This window comes from Peromyscus leucopus, chromosome 23 (assembly GCF_004664715.2).
Source record: "Peromyscus leucopus breed LL Stock chromosome 23, UCI_PerLeu_2.1, whole genome shotgun sequence".
Classification (NCBI taxonomy): domain Eukaryota; kingdom Metazoa; phylum Chordata; class Mammalia; order Rodentia; family Cricetidae; genus Peromyscus; species Peromyscus leucopus.
Window position 1 is genome coordinate 41475710 of NC_051082.1, and position 19777 is coordinate 41495486.

At 51.4% G+C, this 19777-nt stretch overlaps 1 protein-coding gene and 1 long non-coding RNA gene across 2 annotated transcripts in view; one reads left to right on the top strand and one right to left on the bottom strand.

The window, feature by feature from the left end:
• Positions 1-15351, bottom strand: part of Dnaaf5 (dynein axonemal assembly factor 5) — a 37895-nt gene extending 22544 nt beyond the window's left edge. Inside the window, 7 exon segments of the mRNA XM_028856027.1 lie at positions 1861-2019; positions 2021-2074; positions 3309-3541; positions 11600-11718; positions 12127-12251; positions 13903-14087; positions 14769-15351. Of these exon segments, the coding sequence (XP_028711860.1) occupies positions 1861-2019; positions 2021-2074; positions 3309-3541; positions 11600-11718; positions 12127-12251; positions 13903-14087; positions 14769-15351 (1458 nt within the window).
• Positions 15352-16147: 796 nt separating this feature from the next.
• Positions 16148-18608, top strand: LOC114682225. Its single transcript, XR_003733016.2, has 2 exons — positions 16148-16232; positions 17675-18608. It is a non-coding gene; the product is annotated as an uncharacterized LOC114682225 (long non-coding RNA).
• The last annotated feature ends 1169 nt before the right edge of the window (positions 18609-19777 follow it).

The following is a 19777-nucleotide window of genomic DNA, read 5'->3' on the forward strand; positions in this document are numbered from 1 at the left end:
GAGGCAGGGGGAATCAGAAATTCAAGGCCAAACTCAGCTACATAGCAGTTACTTCAACCTGTGCTATATAAGATTTTTGTCTCCAAAAAAACAAAACCAAAACCAAACAACAACAACAAACAACCCCCTAAAGCTCGTATTAACAACTTTGTGCCAGGAACATAAACTGTGATACACCCATGCTGAAATGACTGCATGTCTTGGACCCACTCTAAAATACCTAGAGTGGAGCCGAGGCTAGGGCTTAGCTGGTAGTGTCCATCCAGCTTGCACAAGCTTCCTGACTGATGTAGGTGCCAGAGACTCACCTGCCCATTCTTGCTCCTCTGGCTTCAGGTGCATTTGCTACAGAACCATGGCTGGGTGACCAGTGGACCCTGTGAAGAACTTGCTATGGGCTGTAGGAAGGCAAAAATTCATATCCTTTATTATTCCTCTACCATGCCTATTCCACAGAACACAGAATAAGCATGGCAGTGACAGTTTTTCTTCTAAACTGAGTTCTGGGAAACGTGGACTCATCCATAAGCATGGCCTGTCCTCACTCCTTCCCAAGACTCCAGTCCTATTCCCATGGGTTTCCCTTATTATTTTTGTTATCTAAAAATAAAATGTCTAAGCCAGGCGGTGGTGGCACACGCCTTTAATCCCAGCACTTGGGAGGCAGAGCCAGGCGAATCTCTGTGAGTTCGAGGCCAGTCTGGGCTACCAAGTGAGTTCCAGGAAAGGCGCAAAGTTACACAGAGAAACCCTGTCTCGAAAAAACCAAAAAATAAAATAAAAAAATAAAAATAAAATGTCTTACAGTATCCCCCAACCCCACCAGGCTGTTCTTGAACCTGTGGCCAGTGAGCAGAACCTAGTATCCCAACAATACTTGGTCCCCAGTTGGTAGGCCTATTTGAGAAGGATTAGGAGGTGTGGCTTTGTTGGAGGAAATGTGTCATTGGGGGTGGGCTTTGAAACTTCAAAAGCTCACACCACTCCAGTTAGCTCTCTCAGACTTGTGGTTGTATCTCAAGATATAAGCTCTCAGTTACTGTTCCGGCACACACGCTTTTCTGTTGCTGTGCTCCCTGTCATGATGAAACTATAATCCTCCAAATATAACAGTATAAACAGCCTTGGTGATAGTATTGTATCACAGCATTAGAAAAGTAACTAAGACGACAGGTATATGGCACTATACCCATGGGTCTCTCACTCTGACAACAGAAATGGCTGGACAGAGGACCAGGGCTGACTTCTGTCAGCCAGTGTCCCTCCCTCAAGCCCAGCTTTGCCAGAGCTGAACCAAGGTGCACCAAGGCCCAAACAGGTTGGCTGGCCAGTGAACAGAACCAAGTCTCCCAACAAGAGGATCTGGGTGCTTGATACGGGGGTATGCTTAACTCAATTCAATACAGCAACCTTCATTCTGCCCTCAGCAGAGGCAACCAGAACATATCCCAGACTGCTCTGGCTCAGTTTAAAGTGAACCTGTCTGTCAGATCACAAATGGTTACCTCAGACACAGGATTCATGTGCTGATGTGTTACCGACAGAATGAGCTCTTGGTCACCCCCGACGATGTGCTGTTCATACCAACCCTGACATTGTGTGTAGTCTCTGATTCCAGAGTAGGACCCAAGACTCCCTCAGACTCATGCCATTGACCCATGACCACTCACAGCAGCAAGGCTAACTGGAGTCTCCTGGGAGATGGATGTGCCCCGAAATGTCCAAGCCACTGGCACCCGGGTGTGCTGCCGCCCTCGGGTTGGACACCATCAGCAGCTACACTGACAGAGGCCAGCAGGGCTACCTCCCTTCTCCAGCACCAGGATGTCCTGGTGCCCACCTGGTTCCAGGCAGACTTACATTCTCAGACCCCTGGCAGATGTGCTCCTGGGCCAGCTCTGTGGCTATGACCTTGAGGTGCGGCTGGAGGGTGTTCTGGGGGCAGCCCTGGATGACAGATGTGAGGATCAAGAGGCCAGAGGCGGAGGGCGCCTTCTTCAGCATTGCTAAGATTAGTTTTCAGAAACACTTCTGGGTTGACGAACGTGCCAATGAGCTCCGCGGCTCTTACACACTGTAAGGAAGACAGGGAGAAGCAGAGTTTAAAGACGGGGTTCCAGCCAGGGCTCCCAGTGGTGCCTGGGCTTGCCCACAGGGCTTCCCACCCGCCAGAGGGCATGTTGTACAGGACCCGTGGGGAAGCAAGCACTCCCCTTTCTCTCCTGGGGGAGACCAAGGGCTCTGAAGTGGTGTGTCTGGCTCTCCCGCCTCCTGTGACACCAGCGGCCTAAACTTCTCATTCACACACTCAGTGCCTCCACACCCGTGAACTGACGTAGGGCATCGCCGCATCAGCCCACGGCCCCTCACTGCTGTTTCCATGAACCTCCCTCCCAGACGACAGCAGAGCTGGGCAGCAGTGAGGGCTGCCCAGGAAGGGGGCTGGGCAGCTGGAGAGGGAGGTGCGATGCTCGTGGTCCTGGCCAGCTCTGCATCTGCATCATGGAGCAGACAGGGGCGGCACACAGGGGAAGGCACAGGACACACGGACACAGCAACCTTCACATGGTGCTTCTCACCATTCCCTCCCTCTCCTTCCTAAATCCACATGGAGAGATACAGCAGTTCAAAGTTTTATGATAAGGCCTGGGGAGGTGGCTCAGTGAATAAGGAATGAGCCTGCTGGACAAGCCTGAGGACCAGAGTTCGGATCCCCAGCACCCATGTAAAAGGAGGGAAGGGGTGGCGGCCTCCTGCCAGTCCAGTACCTAGGAGACAGGCCAAGGGGATCCCTGGGGCAAGCTGGCTAGGTAAGACTAGATGAATTTGTGAACTTCAGGTTTAGTGAGAGGCCTTGTAATCAAGTGGACAGCAGTTGATATCCAATGTCAAATTTGGGCTTCTATAAGCATGCATACACTTGCACATGTACACACACACACATGTGCACACACCACATGGTCATACATATGCAAGCATACATGAATACATTGCAATGCCTCCTGCTCCGAGTTTTGTGTGGAAATGACAGTAAGCGTGCCTGGGCTGAGGAAACTGGTCTCTTAGGCAAACTGACTGCTGACTGCTGGGTCACTGGAAGCAGAGTACTGCAGGGTCTGGACAAAGGTGCACATGCTGCACATGGCCTGCCTGTGTGCTCAAGTGAAACAGTTTGCTTTGATGGCCCCACCAGGGCCAGGCTAGTGGTTGAATATGGAGGAGGCGGAAGGGCAGGCAGCAGCTGATGAGCACAGAACTGATGTGTACAGGGCTGAGCTTTGCCACTTGCAAGATGACGGGACACTCACACTGCTGACCACGGCCTTCTCCTCGTCGGCACACGCCAGCTGCAGGGTTCTGAGGAGGATCTCCAGATGCTGCGTGATGTGGTCCTCTGCGTGCAGCAGCAGCACGGGCAATAGCTGTGCGGCCTTTACCCGCGTCCCTACCACCCAGTCGGTGATGTCACGACAGACGGCAGGAAGCACCTTGGAGAGGTTCCTGAAGACCAGCTCTCGGCAGCCCAGGCCAGGACGGCTCTCTAGAGGGGAGAAGATGGGAACCCACAGAGATAGCTTCAGTCTGACAAACTGAAACTTCTGAAGACGGGAAGGAGGGCTGGGCTTGGCAGCTTGCAACTATGATCCTGAAGCTCAAGAGCCTGAGACAGGAGGATTGCTTCAAGTTTTAGACCAGCCTGGGTTATACAGTTCCAGGTTATCTTGGGCTGCAGAATGAGACTCTATCTCAAAAAGAGAAAAACAAAAAACAAAAAACCATCAACTAACCAAACAAAAAACTCCACCCCCCACAGAAAGAGGGGGAAAAGTGAGGGTCATAAAGTATTCCTCATGGCCATGCTGAGGTATGACACACAAGAAATCACACTGGGACACACCTGCAAACCATCACCATAAACCCTGAGGTAAACTTAGCTCGTGGGCTCCCCTCCCCTCCACCCAATGGACCTGGTTATAGACTAGTGTATTCTCTAGCACCTTTGCTCGGTGGACTTGAATAACAAACACCAACTCTGCTGGAGTAGTCTACATAGGCAGTGAACACAGCAGTTTCCCCATTCACCTCCTGAGAGCTTAGCCCTGACTTGGGGCTGTTTTAAATGGCATTGTGCTGAACTCCTAGTACACAGTTACTAGTGGGGTCAGATCATACTGCAGGTACTTGCTTGACTTAGGAAAAAAAGCACCTGCCTATCTTCTACAGGACCTGCACCATTCCACTTCCCTGCCATGGTATGGCCAGCCTTCAAGTTAGCTGAGCCTGGAAGGGTACAGTGGCATCTCCCTGAGGTCCGATTTCTGTCTCCCTAATGTCAATGACACTTCACAGGCTTATGTGCTGTTTAAAAGTTACCATCTGGGTGACATCTTTCCAAATATTGTTTGTTTAAAAGTTTTGAATTGGCCGGGCAGTGGTGGCGCATGCCTTTAATCCCAGCACTTGGAAGGCAGAGCCAGGCGAATCTAGGATCAGCGCGTCTACAAAGTGAGATCCAGGACAGGCTCCAAAGCTACACTGTCTCAAAAAAGAAAAAAAAAAAAAAAAAAAAAAGTTTTGAATTGTTCTTATTGAGCTCTGAAAGTTCTCAGTATGTTCTGGACACAAGTTATAATTACTTTTTTCCCCCCCCCCCTCCAACTTCTTAACACTGTGTATTGCTGGGGATTGAACCTACACCTCACATTTGTTAAGCAAGCACCCTATAACTGATAGGGAGCTAGGCAGGCACTCTACTACTAAGCCACACCCAAGCTCCCCACTGGTAGAGTGGATTCTAGTCAAGTTTTACTGCTGAGCCATACCCCGTCCAGTCCCTTATTGGTGGATTCTAGAAGAACGTTGTGACTCTGAACTACACCCTCAGCCCTCTTTTGAGGCGGGGTTTCACTAAATTTCCTCTGAATGCACTCCATAGCCTAGGACACTTAAAACTCTCCTGTCTTAGCCTTCAGGCATTTGCTACCAAGCCTGGCTAGCCTGCTTTCCTATCACAGAGGATGACACTCCCAGTCTTCCCAGCACAGCTCAGCCAGCACTGGCTCTATGCACCTTGTGGGTGAAGTTGCCAGCATGCAGTCTACATGCAACAAATACCTCAGCTCCCCACTGTGCCAATGGCATTTCAGCACCTGATAAGCATGTGGCCAGAGGATGCTACACAGGACAGCATGGATGTGGATGCTTCCACTGTATGGAGCATTCCATTGGTCTGCACTGCCCCAGGATATTGGAACCCAACCCACAGAATGATTTCAGCACCATGTGGATCCAGTATTGGGAAGCACTGGCCCAGTTGTTTCCATTTACCTTTACTGGGGAGATGGGGGATGTTTTTTGAGACAAGGTTAAAACTATGTAGCCCTGGCTAGCCTCAAATTCACAGCAATCTTCCTGTCTGAGCTTTTTGAATACCGAAATAACAAACTCCCCCATGCACAGCAACTTTAATTTTCTTACAATCACTATAACAAATATCTGTAAATATAAATATCACAAATCTGACTGATGAATTCAGAAAATGCTAAGAAATGGAAACACTGAGTCAAAAGCCACGTATGTGTGTTAATGTCCTCAAACACAAGCTGAGCCACCACATGCAGCCAGGACTAACCAACCTACTCTCCCATGAGTGGGGTACACATTCCTTAAAAATGTCTGATTTTTGCCAGTCTTCCCCAGGCCTGTCGTGCAGCTGCTTCAGAGGCTGAAGCAGAAGGACCACCAACCGGGTCAAGGTAGCCCGGGCAACTCAGGCCCTGTCTAAACATGGCTGTTGGCAGTGTGCTTGCCTAGCATGCCTGACGCCCGGGTTTCACTTCACATAATCAGGATGTGGTGGTGCATGCTTGCAATCCCAGCATTCAGGAGGTGGAGGCAGGGGGATAAAAGTCAAAAGCTATCCTCAGCTGCGAGCGGAGTTTGAGGCCAGCCTGGGTTATACCTCAAAACCAAAAAGACAAGTAAAGTGAGGGCAGGGGTACGAGGCCTTAGGTTCAATCCCCAGTACAGTAAACAAATCAACCAAGACAAAGGCTCAGGGGATGGTTCAGTGGGTCAAAGTGTTCACTTGCAAAAGTCTGACTTCCATGCCCATAACCCATGTTTAAAAACAGAGCAAGGCCATATGTGGCGGCATGCTTCTGTAATCTAAGCACTCCTGTGGAGAGATGACGGGCAGGGAGAGGAGTCGCCCCTGGGCCAACTAACTGGAGTAACTGACTCGCGGCCAACGCCGCAGACCCTGCTTCAGAAACGAAGTGGAGGGCTGGAACCACCCCCTCAAAGTTGTCCTTTGACCCTCACGTGTGCCACGCCTTCTGTGTACCTGTACTTTCACACACACAGTACGTGAAATACAAAATAAATTCTTCCAAACTGTTTATTTTTCGAGTGCATGCCATTAATGCGTGGAGAGCAGAGAACAACTTGTGGGAGTCAGTTCTCCCCACCACGTGGGCCCCAGGAATGAGACTCAGGCTGCCAGGCTTGGCAGTAGGCGCCTTTACCTACCGAGACATCTCGACAGCCCAAATAAATAAAACGTAAAAAATTCAAGCAGTGTGAAAAAAACAAAGCTAATTCTCACGCCCTACCTCCAAGTAACTTAACACTTTCTATACAACCTTACAGATGTTTGAATGCAGAGGCTCCCCCTCACTTCCCAACACCCCAAATGGCAGGACTAACTCTGCTGGGCTGATAGTATTATTTAGGACACTGGTGCCTGTGTGTCCCCAGGGTTGTTTGTTTGTTTGTTTGGTGTGTGTGTGTACTGCTCTGTAAACAGGCTTCTTTCACTTAACAGGATCCATTCATGCTGTGGCACATGTCTGTGTCCTTCCCCCTTTGGCTGAGGGATGTCCTACCTTGCCACTTCCCCTCCCCTGGTATACCTCGTTTGCTTCCCTCTGGAACTCTCAAGGTTGCTAGGATAATCTCCAGCTTTGCTGGAGAGGCACAGCTGCGTTCTTGTACGGTGTCTACCTTGGACAGGTGGTAAGCACCATGGCTGACACCCTGAGAAACAGCAACTACTTTACAAGTGTCCCGGCACTGGCTGTCTACCGGCCATATTTGTTTCTCAGCATCTCAATTCCTTCCTAGATTTGATTATCCGCCACTTGATTTATGGGCAGGCTAGGGGTCAGTGGTCCTGTATCTCTGTCTAGAAGCATGTGAGCACAGGTAAGCAGGGAGGAAGGCCCTGGGGTTTGAGCAATCATTTACTCAAATCCGGAGTCCAGAAGTGTTGGCCTGGAGGCCCAGAGAGCTCAGCACTGTCTGTAAATCTTCTCCGAGGAAATAACTGCAACCTGACAGTGACAGAAGGCAGAAGAGGCAGCTTAATTGGGCCATGCTTGCTCTGGTGCCAGTGGCGAGCGCCCTGAGACTTTAAGAGACAATGGACTCTTCAGCAGGAGAGCCATGAACACCTGCAAAGACAGACACCCTGGCAACCAGCAGCCATCCATCTAGCTGCCAAAAACCAATGGAAAAGGGAAGGTCATGTCAGGTCCAGTGAAGCAAAGGACATTCCACCTGGAGGGGCTGGGGACAGAGACAGGATGGAAGGTTGAAGCTGGTGCCGAGGTCAAAGTTCAGTTTTCAGAGGGGTCAGAGATGCTGGGGTTCTGGGATCAGGGAAACCTGGCTTCCTTGAAAGTGATTTTCCTCTTCTCCTGACACCTTACTCTTGTCTACAAGGCCTGTCTATGTGCTGCTAAGGCAGAATGACCTGCCCTTGAAAAGAGGAAAAAGCTCCCACGGTGCTAGCCAGTTTGCCAGTCAGCTTCTCCTCATCCGCTCCCATTCAAGTTTCTATTCCAAACACCCTGATGGAATGCAGGCAGGGCAGAAACAGATGGACGGACAGCACAGTGATACATATACAAAAGCAACTCTACTCATTTCCAGACCAGCTTTTTTTTTTTTTGGTAAAGAAAAAGAAAAGAAAGAAAAAGACCCTGTGTCCTCCTGGCATCGGGCCACCGTTCTGAAGCCATACTGCCCTCAGCACCTGGGCACGGCAGGCAAACAATTCCAGCAGAAAGCTGTTTCAAAGGAAAACCTCCAGCAGCACCACCCAAACCTGGAACCTGTTGTCACCAGGGCCCTGCCACGGCGGTCTGCAGGAGCGTGACGACACTTTATCCAGTAAAAACTGATTTGAAGACAACGCAACCTCAGTCTTCCTGGATGCCCACATAGCACTCCATTTTAAAACTGGTGATTTGAGGCCAACAAGGCAGCTTGGTGGTAAAGGTCTTTGCCATGCACGCCGGAAGACCTGAGTTCAATCCCTGGAACCCTTGTAAAGATGGAAGGAGAGAACTAACTCCAGAAAGTTGGGTTTTTGAAGTCCAGCTGTGCTACAATGCTGTACGTACAGCACTGTACACTGTACATACCCACAGAAACTAATAAAGTGGAAAGACAGGAAGTCAAAGTGAAGATTTAGGGCCAAAGAGATGGTCAGTGGTGAAGAGCGCTTGCTGCTCTTGCAGAGGACCTGAGTTTGTGGAGAGTTCACAACTACCTTCAACTCCAGCTCCAGATATGACACCTTCTTCTGGACTTCAAGGACAGCGTACTTATGTTCACAAATCCACGCTACCAACACAAATACCAAGTTAAAAACAAAAACAAGCGGCTGGAGAGAGAGCTCAGCAGGTAAGGGCACTCGCTGCTCTTGCAGAGGACTCGACTTTGGTTCTTGGCACCCACATTAGGTGGCTCACAACTGTGGCCTCCACAGCTGTGAAGTATGCACACGGTGCAGATACATACATGCAGGCAAAGCACTCATACAAGTAAAATAAAAAATAAATCTTAAAAACAACTTTAAAAACCAGAAACTAAAAGTGGAGACTTCTTCTGGGTTGCGAAAGGAAACTAACGTCGTCTGTAAGTTGAACGTAAACCCTGTGGCACTACCTTTCTGTCCTAGGCAAAGGGACGCCTGAACTTGATTAAATTTGATCCGGGTGCTGACACTGGTGTGTGTGTAACTGTCAACTGTAGGGCTGTGTGGCTCGGCTGTGGTCAGGCAATGTGTCCTGGCACACTGGAGTCCCCTGCACTGCAGGAAGAAAGGACCTAACGTGACTTAGCTACTCATCGGAGCTGCTCTGTCTCTCACAGTCTCTGTTGCCTCCTAGAGTGGAGGCAACTCAAGCACATGTCCACCGAAAAGCATGGAGGAGGGCGGGTTGGAGCTACACGGCCCCTTGGACAAGGACAACACAGGTCCCAGGATGGCAGGCAGAGGCCAGGCCCAGGGCTGGGAGGGGCAACAATCGAGGAGGGCCAGGGTGAGGGTCTGAGTACTAGTGGCAAGACCTGATGGCTGAAATGCAGCAAAATTCTAAATTTTAAATTTAAATTAAGGTTTAAAAGTCTAATCCTACACTGAAACAAAAAAACTCATGAAACCTAGTGCCATGTTGCTGACTACTATGACTCAATTCTAAATCCACTCTGCTTCAGATTACAGATGAAAAATGAGCTCTGAGGAGGAGCTGCTCTCACAGCTCAGAACCAGAACCACTGAGGTGCCTATAATTACTGTCAGAAACAAGCCCGGTTAGATCTAAGCTGACTTAGATCCAAAACACACGCAGAGACCAGATCTCCTTCCAGACCTTGAGCACAGGAAGCTGGTCAGTGCAGACAGAGTGCATGCAAGCATGCCTCCAAGTCCCTCCATACAAGCGCCCACTTAGTCATGTGTGGTAGCTTCCTGAGACAAAACTGCCTCCCACACTTTCCTTGCTCCTGGCAGCAAGATCTGTTGCAGTCAAGGCCAGTCCGTGTCCTGCCGACACTGCTAGACTGCCAGTGAACTGTGTGGGAGGAGCCTGGAGAGCAAGGGCAGAGCTGCTCGGCTGCTGCAGAGCTAATCAGGGGACACACTACCCCTCACACCACAGAGAACATCACCAGTGCATGGTCAGAGCCTGGCTGCGACTCCAGCGCTGGAGGGAGCTTCCTGCTCAGCTCTGCCAAAGGACACAGGTAACTTGAGGCAGAAAGAACAAGAGGAAAAAAACCCCTTCAGCCCTTCAGAGTCCTGCTGCACCTCTGCCACAAAGAACAGTTAGCATAAATGCATGCTGGGTACAGGAATGCACACCTGCAATCTCAGCACTCAAGAGGCTGAGGCAGGAGGACTGCATAAGTTCAAGGCCAGCCTGGGCTACACAATGAGACCCTGCCACAAAGAAACCAAGGGTTGGGGGTATAACTCAGTGGTAGAATACTCGGTGTCACACATGTGAGGCCCTAAGTTTGAAACGGAGTCACACACACACACACACACACACACACACACACACACCTCTGTGTGTGTGTGTGTGTGTGTGTGATAAAGAATCAATTGCCCAGTGGTGGTGGCGCACATCTTTTAATCCCAGCACAAGGGAGGCAGAGGCAGGTGGATCTCTGTGAGTTCAAGGCCAGCCTGGTCTAGAGAGGGAGTTCCAGGACAGGCACCAAAGCTACACAGAGAAACCTTCTCTTAAAAAACCAAAACCAAACCAAACAAACAAACAAAAACCCCAATCAATCAAACAAATAAACAAACACACAAACAGCCTTCACATCTCAGTTCCACATCTGGAAAACTGTGCTCTCAACCTGACTTACCAAATCGTAACAAACCCAGCTTATTCTACTGTTTGTACCTTTCCCAGAACTGGAGTACTTTCCTCTGCCAGCTTCTGAGGACAAGGCAGAACCTTGGGGGCAAAGAAGTTGACTGGGACGGCTAAGAAGAGGCCTGGATTCAGCATCTCAGCAGAACAGAATTCAGGAGTGGCCTCAGTGTCACTACCGTGTCCACAGCCCACCAGATCCCTCCATTGGGGGTAGGAAGGAGCCACCTGGGTGCTGGGGGACAGTGCCTCCCACTGGGCACATCTCTGTCCTTTTTAGGGTGCACTACTGCTTGGTTTTAAGAGATACGCTTTCCTGAGAAGACAGGAGGTCTTAAAGTCCATGGGGCCAGGGACTGGGCTGTGGGGAAAGACCTTCTTTACAGCTGAACTTGCTAGGCAGGCACAAATACAGCCTTGGGTCATGACCATGTGAGGACAAGCAGGTGCCAACAGAAGACCCTACCCGAGTGCAGAAAGTACATAGAAAGACAGATGCCACTTATCCCTGACCTGCAGGCTCAGCTGCTTCTGGGTCAAAGGATGAAGGCCCCCATGGTGCCACCCTTGAAACTCTCAGAAGTGCTGCAGAGGCCTGGCCCAGTCACCTGTCCCTGCACATGCTCAGAAGAGTTGTGGGCACCTAGCAGCATATCTGGATGCTTCTGGGAAGTCCTCCCTTCCTTAAGATGGAGCTGGACCAGAGTTGGGAAAAGATCGGCTTCTGAGAGACAGAGAGCAGAGGCTGACAGCATGGGCCTGCACTGCCACCAGGGAAGGAGGGACCCGTCTCTGTGAGCTTCAAACAGGGACTCAGCAACTACTCAGCTCAGCAGCACCTCGGATACCAGTGCCTTCTTCGGGGCCGAGAACAGATGCCCCCATGGACCTTCCAGCTGCCTTGTCTCCCTAGCAGGGGCACTCACCATGTTCAGGGTAATGGGGAGGAGGAGGCGGAGCAAAATCCAGCTTGTCCTTTAGATCTGCCTCATTCTCCTCCTGCCACTTCTGCCCGACCTTCTCCCAGAGGCTGGTGGCTGTCTGCCTGCAACACAGCAAGACAGGAGTGGCAGTCAGGCCTGGGTGCCAGGAGACCCCTTCCATGAAGATCCTGACCACAGAGACCTCAGGGAATCCCTGCTGGGCTGGGGAACAGGGTTAGGTAACGGGCATCACTCGGCAGGAATAGCCTTCTAACAATACCAGCAAGGGCCTGACGTCCACCCACAGACCCAACATAAGTAAGAGCTCCAAAGAGCTCCTAGTGATCAGAGATAGTTCATGTGGCACAGGACCACAAAACACCTAACAAGGAGATGGGCAGTTTCTTGTGGCAATTCTAGAGCAGAGAAACCACCACTGTGGTAACTGGAGAAAAGCTCTTGGTCCAAATCAGAGGGGTAGGAGAACACCACTAGGCCCACACTGCCCAGCTGCCCGGCGAGACACTTACCGGACCTCAGGCATCTCGTCACTGAAGCTGCTGAGCAGCAGTGGGGTGAGTTTGTGGAAGAAGGAGTATCGGTCACGAAGATCCAGCAGCCAGCCCCCCACTACTGAGGTCACTGCCTGCCGGACCTGCCATAAGAGAACAGAGAAGCTTTAGAGTCTAGGAAGGGTGGCTCGGAGTCCTGCCGTGGAGGGTGTTTGTCCTGAGACAGGTGTAAGGCAACGAGGCCCAGGGCTGGGCCCCACCCCTCTGACAAGTCAGAAGACCGCTGATCCAGAACCTGTGACACCCACTAGCTCTGTCCTGTGGACTCACTGTGCTCCCCTCCCCCTAGTAATACACCGTGTCTGCAGTCTTCTGTGTCACCATGGTACCAGGGTGCTTCATGGGCTGCAGTGACGACAGCAGAGGCTACCTTGTTTGGCATGTGACATGACTCCATGAGAAATCTACAGCAAGCAATCTTGGAACAGAACGATTAGACCTCCCCGGGGTTTGGGGAGATGTAAATGGGGAACCACTGCTTGCTGCTCAGGGTTTCTGTTTGGGATGATGAGACCTGGGGTGGTGGCGACAATTGTGACAACACTGTGTGTGGTGTGCGGGGGAAGGAATGCAGCACCTTGCACATGCTGAGCAAGTGCTCTATACCTGAGCCACAATCCCAACCCTGAGACAATAAACTTAACATTATGTGCTTGCCGGGCAGTGGTGGCACACACCTTTAATCCCAGCACTCAGGAGGCAGAACCAGGCGGATCTCTGCTGGAGGCAGAACCAGGAGGATCTCTATGAGTTCGAGGCCAGCCTGGTCTACAGAGTGAGTTCCAGGACAGGCATCAAAACTACACAGAGAAACCCTGTCTCGGAAAAAACAAACAAAAAACCCCAAAACAAAACAAAACAAAAAAAAATTACATGCTTTACAAAATCTTTAAAAAGTATATATTAAAAAAACCTACTAAACATCGTGAATGGGTGAATTGTATGCATGTGAATTATAATGCCATAGAGGAGTATACAAATAAAACAAGACATGAAGCTGAGCTGGGAACTTGAGGCAGGACTTGGATGGATCCACTGTAGGCTGGGCACCTGCACAAGTGATACAACCTAGAGCAGGGGAGAAAGGATGCCTGATTTACTCAGGCCAACATCTTCATCACAGGGGTGGGGACACTGCCACCTGGATACAACCTGCCACTCTGTGGAGAGTTTGATGGTTGATATGATGGCCAAGATGGGGACAGCTTTCAGTTTCTCTGAGGGGGTGCTGGCCACTGTCCCTCCTCACCTAAGCAGAATCATGTGCTCCCCCTTTACCCAGTCCTCTCTTTATAGGGGATACTACCATAGGACACAACAGCCTTAGATCTGAGACATGCCTGTGAGCTGGCTTTTGCCTTCTTCTTCTTCTTTTTTTTTTTTTTTTTTTTTTGGTTTTTCGAGACAGGGTTTCTCTGTGTAGCTTTGCGTCTTTCCTGGAACTCACTTGGTAGCCCAGGCTGGCCTCAAACTCACAGAGATCCGCCTGCCTCTGCCTCCCGAGTGCTGGGATTAAAGGCGTGCGCCACCACCGCCCAGCTTGGCTTTTGCCTTCTTAAAGCCAGTACACCACTACATCTGTAGGGCTCGGGCTCCTGTCTGTCAGCATCTTCTGTGGCTTCCAAACCCACCGTGGCTCTGCACTGAAATCCTTCCAGTGGGTGAGCACGCGAAGACACTTCCACTAACAAAAGCACATGGTTGCAAGACTGTCAGGCAGAGAAATCCCATTACCTGAGGGACATCATCGAAGAGTCTTTGAGCAAAGTGGGAAAGAACATCATCCACGGAACTCCCATTGCCAAACTGGATCACAGTGCCTGTGGCTTCGATGACGGCCACCCGGACCTTCCAGTGCTGGTGGGAGATGGTCTGCATCAGGGGGGCTATCAGGGACTCCGACTGCATGTGGAAGTGCTCTGTGGGACAGGGAGGCTGCTGGTTATCAGATACAGTTCTGTGGTCACCACCACACCTGCCATCTTCCTCTGAACTCTTGTAAACCAGCCTCTGCTAGCCTCAACTCCCACATTCCCTCTCTAGTGGTCCCGGCGCTGCCTATGCTCCAGGCATGGAGGTGGACATGTATATATATTTCATAAGGTTGGCTCCCTCCCGTCCAGACTTTCAGTTTAACTATCAACACTAGGCAGGGCCTCTTATTATTATTATTTTTTTCTCCAAATCCTAGCTTAGAAAGAAAAAGCGGAAGGATCTCATCAGGCAGAGCTGTTAGAATGGTGGGAATAAACTAAAAGGAAGTGGAGAGAAGCAGCCTCCTTCCACCTAGGAAGCTAGTGACCCAAGTCAGAGACACAGGAGACATTGGAGTAGAGAAATACAAGCGCATAAACTTGAGTGGTCCTTCTCCACGTGGATCCTATGACTTCTGCATAAAAATGAGCATGAAATGGGTGCGTGGCACACGTCTGAGATTCTAGCACTCAGAAGGCTGAAGCAGAGGAAGTTTGATGCCAGCCCAGGCTACACTGTGAGACCTTGTCCCGTGCCCCTTCCCATACGAAATCATCATCACACGAGCTCACTTTAAGTAAGTTGCCGGAAACCTGGGTGCCCACGGAAGGGGATCCGGCGCTTACCAGGAGTGGCTCGCGCCAGAGCGGCTGCGCACTCGCAACTTTCGCGGCGCACCGCGGCGAAGGGGTCGAGCAGCGTGCCCCGCAGCGCGCGCACCGCGTCGTCCAGGTGGGGCGCGAGTGCGGCCCCGCCCAGGTCCACGGCCAGACGGAGCAGCTGCACGAGGGCGAGGCGCAGCTCTTCGCAGGGCTCCGGCGGCGGCCGCGCGGGCTCAGGTCGGGCCAGGCGCGCGGTGAGCGCAGGCAACAGGCGCGGCAGAGCGTCACGGGGCCGCGCGGCGCGGCGCAGGCCTAAGTCCAGCAGGTGAGCAGCCAGCGCGCGACAGCCCTCGGCCGGGTCGGTCAGAAGTCGCAACAGGCGCGGCAGCAGCAGGCGAGCCCAGGGGCCCTGGAAGGCAGCAGAATCCACGCCGGGCCGTACCGTCTCTTCCAGTGCGTGCTCCAGAGCCTCCAGCGCACGCCGCCGCCCCAGCTTACTGTCGGCCTCCAGCCCTGGCAGCAGGCGACCTAGCGCGCGGCTCAGTTCCGCAGCCTCCGCCGCCTCGGCGCAGTCCGCGGCCGCCTCCGCCTCCGCCGGCATCGCCATCTTGCGCGCGTTGCCTGTCTCCAAGGGAACCGGCGCTAGTACGATTGTGGCGGCACGCTTTACGGCAGGACTTCCGGCTGGCTTGGACGCTCGCGGCGGAGGGCGCGCCCCCGAGGAGTGATGCGGGGGGAGGGGCAGGGAGTTAGGGGCAGGGGGCGGGGCCAGGGGAAGTGGGCGGAAAAGGGGTTTAGGGGGCGGAGTAAGGAGCCGGAGAGAGGAGGCGAAGAGAAAGTGTAATTGGCTGGGTGCAGGGGTCGAGGGTGGGGCATGAGCCTCGGGGGCGGGGCAAGGGGCAGCAGGGCAGGCGAGGGCCTCGGGAGGAGGGGCGAAGGGTGAGGTGTTGGGGTAAGGGGTAGTGGGCGGGATGAGGGGGTGGTAGGCGGGGCGCGGGCCTCTTGAGAAACGGGGTAGTGTACAGAGAAGGGAGTAAGGGGTAATGGGAAGAGTAAGAGCCAAGTAGGCGGGGCGCGGGCTTTGGGGGCGTTGCAGGAGATGGCAGGCGGAGCGCGGGCCTCTGTGGGAGGGGCGAAGGGTAAGAGGGGCCTAAGGGAAGGGGGCGGGGCAGGGGGTAGTGGGTTGGGTAAGGGGAAGGTGGGAGAGGCATGGACCACGGGGGCCGCGGACAAGGGTCAGTAGGCGGGCTGCAGGCTGGGGGAAGGGGCATAAACCTCGAGGGTGGAGTGGGGGTCTGAGTAGGGTGAAGGATGAGGAATGAGGGGCCTGAGACAAGGGCTGATAGGTGGGGCGCAGGCTTTGGGGCGTGGCAAATGGCGGAGGGCGGGGCGAAGGGTGGGGCTGGCCTTTCTCTTGGGTCTGGATCTAAGCTTCGTCTTGCCTGAACCTTCACATTCCTCTTTCCCCTTGGTCCCTGGGTAACACAGGTGAGAGCACATCTGTTCTAAGACGGCGGCAGCTCAAGCTAAGCTTATTTTAAGTGGCGTAGATGTGGGTGATTCTTACTGGGTTACTCGGGGGTCCTTGAGAAGGCAGGTGTGGGTCCGCTGCTTGGATCCTACCCTTAGTTTAGACTTGTAGTAACCTCGCTGGCTGGAGGGTTTTAGGTTTTAGGACAGGCATGATATTGCCAGTGGGCCCCTGCTGGGCACTTCCAAGTGCTAGTGTTGAGCCCGACTCAGTGCTGCATGGCCTTCCCAGTAAGCAGAATGGGGCGTGGGTGCTGGGCAGCCAGGCACTTCACATCTGAGAACAGGCCTGTCATGTAGGCGTTGGACTTGATAACAAACTTTGCCCTTCTGTGTGGTTGTTGACATAAGTTTTGTAGAAAATTGGTGTGAACAGGTGACCTTGGGTGTTTTGAATATGGTGAGGAACCACGTAAAAGAGTTGGAAAGAGAGAGGATTGACTGAGCAAAGGCCCTGTGTTAGGTGTCATGTACTGAATTGTGTCCCTCCAAATTCAGATGTCAAAGTCTTAAGCCTAATACATCAGACTGTGACTGTTTGGAGACAGGATTTTTGCAGATATCAAGACTGGGGCATTGGAGTTAGCTGCCGTCCTCGTAAGAAGGGGAGTTTGGTAAGTGTGCAAGCTGTGACAAGGCGTTGTGAGTGTGAGCTGGGCAGCCATCAAGTCTGGGGGAAGCAGTCCCAGCTCAGCTTCATCACTCCAGCGTCCAGGTCTGTGAGGGGCTGCCCTGGCAGCTAAAGCTTATGGTGCCGGTCTCTGGCCAGAGGAGTTTTGAGGGGAAGGAGAAAAATGGAAGTGTCCTGTAGGGAGCAGGGGGGTGTGCAGGGCAGCCAGGAGGGTCTTTGTCTCTCTTCAGGGGCCAAGAAAGATGCTTTAAGTGGAGCACGGGCAGTCAGATCTATACTTCCGAGGATGACTGTGGCTGCTGTGAAGGTTGAGATGGGCCAGGAGGCGTGGCATGTGGAGTCCTGTGAGCAGTAATGACTTCACCTAAATACAACCTAAATACCCCATAAGTAACAGCCAATGAGGAAAGGACTTGAGAGTTGGAAATAAGATACCCTGGCCCAGGACTCAGAACTAGACCTGTGTCCCTGGGTTTCCTTTTTTCTCTGGTATAGATTTCTAGGGCAGGGCCCCAGAGAGGTCTAGCACACACACAGTGGCCAACAGATACAGGAGAGTCTTCTGGAAAACCCCTTCTCCCTGACCAGTTGCAGGAGAGACGTAGAACAATGCTCCAGTACCAGTTCACAGTCTGTCCTCAGTAACAGTGGCAGTCTGACCCTGCTTGCAGAAGGGTTGCCAATGGGGACTGTATAGGCTGTGTAGGCAGTGTTGTGGAGCTGCCCATCAGCACAGGAACCCACAGAAACATATTACACTTATCCTCAGGATGGTGGACCCCAGGGATGTACCTTTAACCCTGCAGATGGCACCAGCAGAAACTGAGTGCCCCCACCAGCACCAGAGCACCAAGCGGACCAGGAGAGCAAGAGAAGGACTCTGGGGACACAGCCAGCATTGGAACAAGAGGCCATAGAGTCAGGCCTGACTGTACATGTGACATACATCCACACACTGGCATTAGCAGCTGCCTGCTAACGTAGAAGATTTAAATAGAACCAGGAGTCTCCAAACAGAATAACCTAAATGTCCAGCATACATTTGAAAAAGACCGCTTATCATTCCAAGAACATTCACAACGTGAATGTAAAAAGGCTGCTTACTGAAATGGATGCCAAAATGAGCCATCTGCCAAGGACTTGTCGACAGCCATGAAAATCGCTTTCAGAAGTAATTACAAGAAGAAGTGATTACAAACTCGTTTAAAATTGAAAAAAAAAAAAGATTAAGTTAGCAACAAAAAAGAAATTGTAAAGCGCCAAATGGAAATTATAGAATTTGAGAAAACAACCAGAATAACACTGTCCATCATTAGAAGGACATAGTGGTAGACTGGAGATGGAGTGCTAGGACTTGCTTGGATCTGAAACACAAAGAAAATAGTACAAAGTGTGAATCTAAGCCAAGTGTGGTGGTGCGCGCCTGAAATTGCAGCACTGAGGAGGCTGATGCAGAAGGATGGAAGGTTCTGGGCTGCATGGTATGATCCTGTCTCAAAAAAAAAAAAAATTAAAACTCCCTGAGTCTCAGAGGTCTGTGGGATAATTCATATTTCATCAGCATCCCAGAACAATAAGAGTTGTGGGGCTAAAACATTCTAAGAAGTATTGGCCAAAGATGCCCCTCAAATCAATGAAAGACATAAAATATACAAATTCAAGAGGCTGAGTAAGCCCTCATACGATAAATCCCCCCAAAATCCATACCGAGGTACATCATAAACTTTTTCTTTAGCATGTGTGTGTTTGTGTTTGTATATATGTGTATGTATGACAGGGTTTCATTCTGTAGGCCAGGCTGACCTGGAACTTGAGCTGTAGATCAGACTGGCCTTGAACTCAGACACCTGCCTGCCTCTTCCTCCTGAGTGCTGGGGTTTAAGGCACGCACCAGTACACCTGACCTTATCTGTACTTTTGAAACAGGGTCTCACACTGGACTGTCCTGGAGTTTCAGCCAATCCCACTCCGATTCCCAAGTGCTAGGACTACGGACATGAACCATCACACCTAGCTTTAATTAGCCATTTGACAATGAAAGAAAAGGAAAAACCTTGCCTGTCAAAGAGAAATGACGTGTTGCAGGTAGAGAAGAGGCAGTCTCAACCATATCTGGCTGCTTCTCTGGGGCTACAGGAGCCAGAAGGAAGGGCATAGAATTATTCAAGCTTGTAAAGAAAACTTAACTATGAACTCTGTCAAGCAAAATATTGCTCATGAATGACGGAGGAATCAGACATTCTCAGGAATAAAGGCGAACCAATAGAACATGTTGCTGCCAGAAGTTCTCTAGGCACAGTGGAAGCAATCAGGAGAAAACCGATTTCCAGACCGTTGGGGATCACAGTGGAATGGCTAAAGAGTAGCAGCTGACCACCTGTGGCAGATAGAATTTGACTTGACTGTCCCCCCAGTTTCGTATGTTGAAGTTTAAATTCCATTGTAGGGTACAGAGAAGTGGGGATGTTAATCCAACTGTGGTGGATAGAGGTAAAGCCTGGGAAAGTGACGGGGCTTAGATAAGGTCACCAGGAAAGAGTCCCCAAACCTGGACCTTGATGGCCTTCTGAGAAGAGGTTTATTAGTTACTTTCCTATTGCTGTGATAAAACACTGTGACCAAGGCAATTATTGAAGGAAGAGTTTATTTGAGCTTATGGTTCCAGAGGGTTGATTCCATCATGGTGGGGAGGCATAGCAACAAGTAGCTAGCGTGATGGCAGGAGCAGGAAGCTGAGAGCTCATCTTCACAATCACAAGGCAGAGAGCAGACTGTGAGTAGGGCAAGGAGGTGAGCTCTCAGATCCAGCCCCTGGTAACAGACTTCTTCCAGCAAGGCCACCTTTCTGAACTTCCCCAAACACCACCAACAA